The sequence below is a fragment of the Tenebrio molitor genome, chromosome 5 (assembly GCF_963966145.1).
Source record: "Tenebrio molitor chromosome 5, icTenMoli1.1, whole genome shotgun sequence".
Classification (NCBI taxonomy): domain Eukaryota; kingdom Metazoa; phylum Arthropoda; class Insecta; order Coleoptera; family Tenebrionidae; genus Tenebrio; species Tenebrio molitor.
The window spans coordinates 11,346,676-11,357,576 of record NC_091050.1 but is presented as its reverse complement, the minus strand read 5'-3'; the positions used below and the strand labels follow the sequence as shown (position 1 = coordinate 11,357,576).

General features: G+C 37.5%; 2 protein-coding genes across 3 annotated transcripts in view; one reads left to right on the top strand and one right to left on the bottom strand.

Moving 5' to 3' along the window:
* Positions 1–8,623, top strand: part of nudC (nuclear distribution C, dynein complex regulator) — a 36,757-nt gene extending 28,134 nt beyond the window's left edge. Inside the window, exons 4-6 of the mRNA XM_069049356.1 lie at positions 7,920–8,114; positions 8,167–8,369; positions 8,425–8,623. Of these exons, the coding sequence (XP_068905457.1) occupies positions 7,920–8,114; positions 8,167–8,369; positions 8,425–8,476 (450 nt within the window). The 3' untranslated portion in view covers positions 8,477–8,623. The remainder of the gene's footprint in view (positions 1–7,919; positions 8,115–8,166; positions 8,370–8,424) is intronic.
* On the bottom strand, positions 8,585–10,373 carry LOC138132026 (protein odr-4 homolog). 2 transcript variants are annotated; one of them, XM_069049351.1, is made up of 6 exons: positions 10,170–10,373; positions 9,602–10,117; positions 9,375–9,554; positions 9,120–9,321; positions 8,891–9,073; positions 8,585–8,820 (listed from the first exon to the last, which is right to left on the bottom strand). In XM_069049351.1, the coding sequence occupies exons 1-6, from the start codon at positions 10,263–10,265 to the stop codon at positions 8,660–8,662; spliced, it is 1,338 nt and encodes a 445-aa protein (XP_068905452.1). In that variant the 5' UTR covers positions 10,266–10,373; the 3' UTR covers positions 8,585–8,659. The 2 variants fall into 2 exon arrangements, with proteins under 2 accessions (XP_068905452.1, XP_068905451.1); XM_069049350.1 differs by having other exon boundaries at positions 9,120–9,324; positions 10,170–10,372.
* Positions 10,374–10,901: the final 528 nt, after the last annotated feature.

Below are 10,901 nucleotides of genomic sequence, written 5' to 3'. Positions count from 1 at the left end.
TAACGAGCCAGTAACAAAGGATATTTCACGCTCTGTTTAAGGACAATCAGATTATAAATAGATTTCAAAATGTTACTGCTACCATATGATTTTTTAAATGCTATCAAAATTAGCTATTACAAACAAAAGTCAGTGTCGGAGCTAAATTCTTATTTGAAATGTCGTTACTGTCATTTAGGATTTTACTAAACAGTAAATTGGGTGTTTTACAGTTTTCACAAGTTGGATTTTACTTTAGAGTACAAAAAAAATGCTTCAATCCTACTTTACGATGGACAAATGACAGTTGTCTATTAACAGATATTTACATAAAAATTCCATGAATAAGACGTAGAGTTTTCGTTTTCATAGATAACATTGATATTATAAGTGAACCTCGGCAAACAAGATCATTCTTCTGATCATAATCATAAATTGTTAGTGTGCATCATATTTTGTCAAAAGTAGTGGTAACTCAATTCATTGAAATATTTTAATGAATGTTAAAATGATGCAAGGCTGAGGACAAAAGTATCCATTAGAGGACAGTCAGAATTGGCTACGCCGTGTTAAATGTATGTGAGCGTTTTAGTCATTAACAAAGTATGTTATTTACAGTATCGTACAAGATAATAATTTCGTTAAATTATTTAAACAAAATATGAGTAAGTTGTAACAGTTGTTTACGATATAATTTGTCATATTACATACGAGAAAGGAAAATTGTTCAGCGAGGCCTTAGGCCGAGTTGTATAACTTATCGAGTATCGTTGTGATACAAATGATACGTTTTATCTACTAGTAATTTATTACGGTAAGAAATAATAATTAATAAATGAGAAAAAGTAAAATTACGCAAATCAGAGTAGTAGGCTGGACATATTTTTTTTAAGTTTGGTCACGCTTCTGTCACTATAACATACTACAGTCAAAGAGAAAATACTCCTCGGACATCGAGATTACAGCAGATGCAACTACATATTTCATTTTTGATATCAGCGCAATCATAACAAACCTTGTGTTTTATCGTACTAGTGCGGTAAAGTATGTCATTACGACATTCAAATGAATGTCATAATGTTTGACGTTACGTTATGTATTGTTAGTAAATAAAAGAATATAAAACCTAAACAAGAAATTAGATTTCTTCTATTACGTCAGTAGAAATTAGACATTTCCTCCCACGTTTTAGGATCGAAAGTGTGTTATTCACTTCTTAGGGCGTTTCTCGAAAATGTGTCAAAAATAATATTTTCAGCAATTCATAATAAATTTTATCCAATTATGATTCATTTATTATTATTAACTCCACAACATTATTAAAACTGAGACATATTTTCCTTTATCGCCAGTGTTATCCTTTGGAATATGATTTGAATAGTTTCGATTTGCTTGAAAAATAAGCTATAATGACATCCATTTTTTGAACAAATACAAATCATGTTGCATTTCATACTTCCCCTTTTTACACAAAATCCAATGGTGCTGCTTTAAACTCTCAGAAGATGTATTGGGGATCAATGTCTTTTACTTTTTTTTTTCTAAAAAATTACGAAGTACAGTGTAATTTCTTGCCTTGGGTGATTATTAAAAAGTTTCTATAGTCTTTTCAAATTCAAATCTGAGATTTAGCAAATGTGTAGATGAAAAACTTGCTGCTTGCAGATCGTAGCAGAAACTATAACTGATTAACTGCAATAACAAACGAAGGTAAAAACCAATTTATCCAGAATAATTAGTATACAATTTACATTGAATTACAACTACGCAATACATAAGAAAAAAAAAATCTATAACTTACATATTAGTTATTTTCATATGAGTAGCGCTGTCAGATCACTTTTCAGGTATGAGGGCGAAATTTGAAGCACGAGGCGTCAGCCAAGTGCTGCAAAACAGGCCGAATACCTGAAAACTGACAGCGCACGAATATTGAATAACATTTTTCGTGTTCCTTTAGGCAAAGTTTTAAAAAACATTAATTTATTGTACATTTTAAGGTTATCTTTGACAGATGTCAAGTTAGGTATATAACCGGGAAAGTTTATATATTTAGTTATATACCACTTTCCTGGTTATGTATCTCAGGAGACGAACACGAAAAAGTATTTCCAGTGAAACATATTTCCAGTAATAACGTTTATAACCTTTCGAAAAATAACTTCTGAACAAAAATTATTGTTATACATACATTCTTATAATTAATTTTTATTATTTCTAGACCTACTTAAAAAAATGGAATTTTCTTATTGTGTCAAGGAAAAATGTGAGAAGATTTAAATCCTTGACTTTCTCAGAGTGATTAATAATCCACTATTGTGTGCCACCACATTTTACTTTTATTTTTTTATTACAGATTTAAATGAGATTTTTTTAATATTCAGATAAATTTTTGGTTATCAGGATTTCGATTACGTACGCATTTCTTTGCACTCTAAAATTCATTTACTTACAATTTCTCGTAAATGTCACAAATAGGGCTCTCACACATCAGCATCTGATATCACATTGGACATTTTTTCGCTTCCAACCTTAGGCCATCTATTGCAAGTAATTTTTTCCAACATCGCTTATGAAAATGATACATATGTACTTTCATCACTCAATTTAGTGAGGAAAATAGGCGTTTGCATCACTAGTGAGAAAAATGGAGAAAGTAAACTCACTAGTGAGGAAAATTTATTAAACAATATACTACATTAACAATCTACTACCTACTACTACCTACTACCTACTTATTAATATAAAAATTTAAAACACTGTTATTTGCATTAATTGAAACTCCAGAACCGGAAGATTCAAAAAATAGGGGAGTAAAATAATTATAAAGAAATTTAAAATTGAGACTCATTTTCATAAGCGACGTTGGAAAAAATAGTATACACAATTCGTGATCAAAGTGCGATTTTTTCAACTCGCAATACTATCCTCACTCGCTGGCGCTCGTGAGTATATCATGTATTGCTCGTTGAAAAATCAGGCACTTATCACTTATAGTGTAATATACTATTTCAACACGGTGAGCTACCACAACTTCATAAAAATATATGCATCTAAGAATATGCTCCAACTCCGGTTCTTGTTCTTCTCGTTTTAGGTCAACTTACACACGTACTCGTACTTCATTTAGGATTATAGATTTTCAAGTAAAATAATGAAAAAAAAAGCATTGAACGACTGATTAATTATTCAGTTTTGATTGTATAATAATTAAGGTTTACCCACCACTTTTCCATACTAAGCCGCTTAAATTTGCCACACTTGTCGAAATTTGACTGTTTCATGCTAATAACCCATTTTCAATTTCCGGTTTTACCGGAAACTGTGTCGCACCTATCCGATTTTTAATGAATTTAAAATAAATCGAAACAGTCGATTTCTAAAATACAATTAACCTTCATTTATGTAGAATATTTAAATGGAAAAATTAAATATTCTCTTTCGTTATCTGATGAATTTTGGTATTTAGTCAGTTATTTTCGATAATGTGTCCAATAAAATTCGGTTGTTTTCTCGATGACAGCGTGTTAAAGGTCGAATAACTCGGCTATATTTATTTTCTGAAATTGCTTATTAACAGTGCACATGAATATTAAAACCGAAAACAATATCCACTTCCTGAATGGGTCCGGCTTAGGTAAATGGAAGCAATTTAAAACTCGGCGTATTATAATTTAGGTTTAGGATAATCACCGAGCCGAGATGGCCTTCTAAATGCACTTATAGACAAACGAGTTCACTATTGTTCACTCGACCAAGCCCTGCAAAGCTGATGGACCTGTCACTCAAGCGTGGATCAAGATATCCGACTTAACACCACGAACGGTTACGTTACGTTGCGCTTAAGTGCACCCAACACGCTTTTGGTTGTGGTGAGGTCTCGATCGGCAAAAAGTCGCCTCCATCGAGCGATCTTGAGCTAATTGGATCACTCTAGGTAGCCCCCATCGGAAGTGAACCCCCATTGGTGGCGGTTCGTTAATTAACCGCCCGTTGAAGGGACGCCTGGTCCCGATAAGGTGTTGCGCTTCAGTTAGCAACCTTGTTGGTTGTAAATGGGCGTAAATTAGCATCAGATTAATTAACCGACCTCAATGGGTGTTCCAGTGAATGTGTGTCGCTCCGTATCACTAAATGTGACACGTTTAACGATGGGACTGTCCGGATTTGTAATTAGGGTGAACGAAAGAAGAAAAATCGCGGCGGTTGTGAAAACGGCCGTAATTAGACATTTTGAGATAAGACTAAGTGCAGCTCCTATGCGCCTTTCGCAACACTCCCATGGAATTCGCAGCAATTTAAGTCCGTATCCCTTTTGCGCAACGGCTGACGTAGTCGCGGTCTAATAATTGTTGGTAAAGGTCGCCCGGATCATTTCTTCAGCAGCCACCCAGCGTTATTAATAGCGACGCGGTCGAACCCTGCGAATTTCCGTCGACCAGTCAAGGACGACGTCCGAAGGGTTTGGTGCCCTCGATTGATGAGAACTAGAACAATCGACAAATAAGGATTCAATTCTGTTTTGGCACAAGTGTGGTTGGGAAAAAATTAAATGTGAAAATAGCGTGTTGGGTGGATAATGAAAGGTGGTTGGTCAGAATTAAGTGAAACATTTGGGTTCTGTGTTTGTGATGGTTGAAAAATGTGAGCGATTACGGTTTGGAAGGTTGAGACGGACAGCAATTTTATTTAAACAAATTTAGTGATCAACAACATTTTCACCTACTTGGTGAAGTGTTGAGTTGTTTATAATTTATTATTATTAAGATTTAAGGACGCATGAGGATTAATCATTGTGTGCTTTAATCGTAAGAATTTTAATTTGTTTAAAAATTTATTGAATTATTGAATCATGTCAACTCACAAAATAAATAAAAATCGTAGTGATGCCTAGAAGCAGTGAAAAATCAAAGTGAAAATAGACATTGTAAAGGGTATTTTTTAAATTTGTCGTCGAAGTTGACGTTGAAGACTCGATTGTGAATGAACCACTCCTCTTAAAAACAATGATTTTTCAAACTGCAGATTAAAAACACAAACAACGCAAAAAGTAAGGTTAGATTTAAACATCTGATCAGAGTTGTAATCCGGTAGTGCGTTCACAATCGACTCTTCAACGCCAACTTCGACGTCAAATTTTAAAAAAACACCCGTTATCTGTCATGTAAGTACGATAAATTTAATTGGAAAATAAAGTTAAACAAAAAAACATGGAATTCAGAAAAAAATATCAAAATATTGATATACTGGTAAGGAAGAATGTCATAGAAAATAGAGTTGGTAATACAATGAAGAACATTTTTTTATTCGACTATTTGCAACACTGCAACTGAATATGTTTTGTTGGTTTATTTACAGTAATCTCAACAAGAAATTACTCCCTAGGATTTAGGGATATTCGTTACTAGGTTGCTATAAATTTGGTTAGGGGAGGGTATGTGGTTTCTGGTGACAAACAAAAGATATCGTAACTCATAGATGTTTTTTCGTTTGACAATCAGTTTTGGTTTCTGACAGCATATTTAGTTGGACTTTCTCAATTGACAGTAACCAACCTTACGCATTCAAAATTACTTTTGAAAATTTTAGTTACCTGCAACATGAAAAACGTAATTTCCCTAAAAGTTCGAATGCTAGGGAGTAATTTCTTGTTGACATTCCTGCACTTTATTTGACAGATATATGACGTAACATTAACAGCGACAAAATGGTAGGTTATGAGTAAAAATTAACGGTATCTAAAAAGAAATTAAATTTGAAGTACTATTGGGAGCATGGAATTTCGGGCAGCAATTTACATGTCATTTGAAAAAACCCAATGTAGTCTAAACTTTATTGTCATAAATGTCATAATAAATAATTTTGACGGAAGACGGAACTTCAAAATAAACTGTCACAATTATGCACAATTATTTTACATTTTAGTTATTGATTTCCAAAATTTAATAAAAAAGGCGATTTTGTTGTCAGAAAATCACATCTAAGCACTTGCAGCTTTTCAGAAATGATGAATGCAATTTGCAAAATGATATGAGACAATAGTAAATATTAAAATAAAGTGATTAATACGTCTAGCACCTAAAGCCTATTTCACATTTTATATCAGTCAAATTTCAAGTCTGCCCGAAATTCCGTGCTCCCAATAGTACATCACAATTACTTAAAAATTAACCAAAGGAAATGCACCTCATTTTGCTCTAAGCATGAATTAACTCTTTCGTTTAGGTTCTCGAACAGATTCACTTTAATTTGAAATGTCAAATGTTACTTGTCAATGATGCGGCTGTCACTGTCAAGCGCAAACCATCAACAACCGGAAGTTACTCCAGTTGTACCATTAAAAAATAAAATTCGGTATTACCAACTCAAACAGTCCCTGTTTTTTTTTTGTGTTTTTCTTATTAGGTAAAATAAGATACAATGTGTCGCAATTAAGATGAAAACAGTCTGATATTATCAGTATTTTTGGGAGTAGAAATTTGAAGTTTTCCACAGTCGTAGAACTTCATGAGTTGCATGAATTCATGTGTTTGTTTGGTTTTATATCATACATATGAAGTAAATTTTTATTTGCACAAAACTTATTTGTACAAACTAGGATCATGTGAGTCAACGTGTGGAGAAGGTCGAAGACTATCGCCGATAATTTCGAAATACGAAAAATATCAAAACATCAGAGATCTTAATCTTCACTAAAAACGTTGAATATTCTTTACAAAGACGCACTTGCGAATTCTGTTAAATCATTAATAATGTTAATTTCGTATTTGCATTCCACTTCCCGAATTTCGCAGTCCCATTTGCTGCGCCAAGAAGCTTAAAAGACCGCCGGATCTTCATCAACTCCAATAAGTACTAAATCAAGCACCACAGGAAGCGTGAACGATCTGTTTTGATTACTTAGTCAGAACCTCAAATTTATGATAATTACTTAATAGTCGTTTCAACGTTATCAATGCCACGAAGGATATTACTTCCACACTTGATCGAATAAATCTTGATTACCAGTTAATTTCATTCGAATACATCGTTATTAGTTGCGTAAGCGTGTTCAAAGTCTGATTCTTATTCTGTACGTTTTAATTAATCTTTTCTTAATAAATTGAATAAAAATTTACTCACCCGGGCGGCTATCGCTAAAGCGTCGTGCACTTTCGATACCCTTTATTAATGGGACAATGTTGATTTATTTTCTTGTGCCAGATTTTCACGGGACATGCATAACGAATAAGTTTATGGCGCCACCGCAGCGAGGTCGATAATTACACGAGGGATGAAACGAAACGAAAATTTTCCGAAAGTGGTTTTCTTACGTTTCTCATGACTAAATTTCGGAAAATGTAATTACAAAAAACATGTGACTAAATGAGGACCTAAGATTGATTGAGATCTCTTCTGATGATACCTATCAATAATTCTACAGCATGTCGACTAGTGGACACTAATTATTACTATTAGGTTATTATTTATGGGTGCTACAATTCAAATGAAATATTAATGTGTAAACTGGTTTGTTGACGTTTTGAAAAGGCACACCTAGTGCCGTTGCTTGAAGATTAATCAGATTTTGTGAACAAAAAGGCAAAGTCGAGTTCAGCTCGTGACATCTGAAGACATTTCTATTGTAAATATCGGTCGGCTCGTCGTCATTAATTACCACCATCACCATTTATCATCGTCCCACCGGGCCGATGTGCACCTGCGACCCTGAAGAAGTGCACAGCTTTCCCAATCGCGCAACCAATCTCGCGAGTCGAAATCGTGGCCGGCGGCGTGCACGCAAATTGATTGTTGACCACACAAACGCACAAAAGGTCACCGACACGGCAACGGCGCATCTTCACAATGACTGGGATGCGGCCAACCTTGACCCAATCACGAAGCAGTCACCTTATCGGTATCGCCCCAACCGTCGGACTAAAATCGAGCGTTTGTTGCAGGTGAGGATACCCCTCAAGATCAATTTCCGAGCCAAACAGAAGGACCTGGTGGTCAGCCTGACCAAGAAGCACCTCACTTGCGGGATCAAAGGCCAGCCGCCCATCGTCGACGACGACTTCCCCCACGAGATCAAACTGGAGGAGTCGACGTGGGTGATCGAAGACGGACACACGCTCCTTTTCAACCTGGAGAAGGTGATGTCCGCCGCACCGCGTGAAAGACCGCTCTGCTCATTGTTGTTTTTAGATTAACAAAATGAACTGGTGGGCCAAGCTGGTGGTGTCCGATCCGGAAATCAGCACCAGGAAGATCAACCCCGAGCCGTCGAAGCTGAGCGATCTGGACGGCGAGACCAGGGGGTTGGTGGAGAAGATGATGTACGATCAAAGACAAAAGGAGTTGGGCCTACCAACCAGCGACGAACAGAAAAAACAAGACGTCATCAAGAAGTGAGTCCAGTCCGGTGTTTTGTAGATTTGTCTGTGCTAAAATCTCGTTTTTTAGGTTCATGGAGCAGCACCCCGAAATGGACTTCTCCAAATGCAAATTTAACTGAAGACTAGGAGTGCAGCGTTCGTTTTAAAATATTCCGTTCAGTTTTTATTTTTTTAATCTCAAATTGGAATGAAACTTTGCGTTACGTCATCTGTTCAAAACGATCGAAATGTATTAAAATTTTATTGAATACAAAAAATAAATGCAACGTGTAACATCTAAAAACAAACGAAAATTTTACCCCTTAAATCTCTTGGATAAAATGTATCACAAGTGATGTAATCAATACTAGTAAGGCGACTCCCAGTCCAATGAAATGTAGCGTCCTGTTGTCTTCTGTGGGCTTTTTGGCGATCACTTCTTCGCTCTCCGACTCCATGGATTCGTTATAGTACTCGCTCAGATCTGTTGGGACAAAACACGTTTGTGTCGCTTTCGCCGAAACGACACCGACTTCAATTATCAAATGACATACCTGCTTGACCCTCCGCGTCCACCACGTCCGCGTCGTTGTGAATTTTGATGTCCAACATCTCCTCCAGAGAAATTTTAGCATCGTGGGGCCCCTCCCCAGGGAACAGGTAGTCTGAAATGGCGATGTTGGTGTTCGGCAGCGAGATCAAAACCCGGCGCGGTGGCTCGTGCACGCTGTTCATATCTGAAAGTTTGTCGTGAAAAAGTGCCCCCACTGCCTCGGTGTCAACCTTCTCCGTGCTCCTCTTCGGTCAACGAGTCCCAGTGCATCTCCAGCCTCGTCGTGAGACTCCGCATGATGTCCTGCATGACCGCTTCGGACGCCACGTTTATGGAAATCTTCGGGTTCAGCCACAATTTCGAGACGACGTGGCCGAATATCCGGATTTGGTTGCCGCTCTCGCTTATTTGAAACGAATTTTGATCGTCACCCTGCTGTGGCGTAATCGTCAGTTACGCGATAAACTACGCTAGAGGGCGCTTACGCAAGGCTGCAGTATGCACACTTGCAGGGGCTTCAAGTGGTCCTCTTGGCCGCTCGTCTTGTTGCTCCTCGGGATCTTCTTCTTGCCTATGCTCTCGACGCTCTCGTCGCCGTCTTTCAACTCGCCGTCGAATAAATACACGGACGATTTTAGATTTTTGTTCATCATGTCCAGAATGATCTGCAAACACACTTTGTCCAGGAGGACACCGAAAACCACACACTCACCCCCATGTGCTTTTTCAACGGCCAGTCGCTCTCGTTCTCGTTGATGTGGTACACCTGATCCATCTGGTACTTGCAGTTGATTTGCGCCCATTTCATTGGACTCGTTAGGAATTTGAACTCGGCGGGCCTCACACTCCCCGTCGCTAGTTCAACACTCTTACAACTGAACTGTTGTGTCGTCACGCAGTAATAAAGGACGAGTTCCTCGTTGTTGGGGGGATTCCCAAACAGGTACTTCTGTGCGGCGAGGTGCTTGTGTACGCGGCTCAAAATCCCCCGGATTTTCGGGGAGACAAAGTTGAGGACGTCGTCGGGTCCCACGAAAAATACCCCTAGAACGTGCATGCCTCCCGGCAGCATTCTGGTGGCTTGTCGCGCATGGTCCGCCACCCAGTCTTCGTCGATGTCGTTGATGCTTTTTATACGGTGCCCCGGACTGGGGCCGTCTTTGGCGTCCTGAGAGTGAACCGGGGGCGTTTTGGCAAAGTGTATGACGTAATCTTTTCCCGATAACGACTATTAAATTGGGGCATTGAACATATGGCGTGGAAAGTGAGGTTAGGATTACCTGGCCTAAAATTAATCCGACTGAGTAGGTGTTTTGTTTGGCAACGTTGTTAAAGTATAACAGTAGACGGTCATCTGCGACGGCACTTCGGACCATTGTTACGAACTTTACTACAATTTAACGTACAAAAAGAAATTAACACAAATTTGACACAACAAATGACATTACAACAACACAACTGGAACTGTCATCCGCATGTGGCTGAGGTTACGTTGGTTGCCTACACCGGGAAAGAAATTACATAATTTACTTCTTCTTCTTCTTCTTTTCTTCTTCTTCTAGTAGACAAGATGTCTGTTCGTTTTCTTCGGTTCTTAACTTCTTATTTAGATGTCGTCACACCACCTCTTTCTTGGTCTTCCTGTTGATCTTCTTCCATAAAATGTACTACTCAAACAAATTAATTACATCAATAACAGTAATTTCGAAAAGATTAGAAAATAATCTGTAATATCTACAGTAGGTAGTCCGCGACATACTTAATATACCGGGTGTTTGTCTTTCAACAATGACAATGACACCTTACATTCATTTTAATCATGATAGAAGAAGCTTCCGGATTCTTATATGTAATAATGTTTTTAAATTCAGTTGTCGCGACGCAAAGGAATTAACTTTTAATCTAAATTAAAAGTTTTCAATTATAGATAAGGGGTTGGACTGGCAAGTCATCTCCTCGTGGTAATTAGAATGACCTGGGGGTTAATTAAATTTGCTCCACTTCGCGTATAA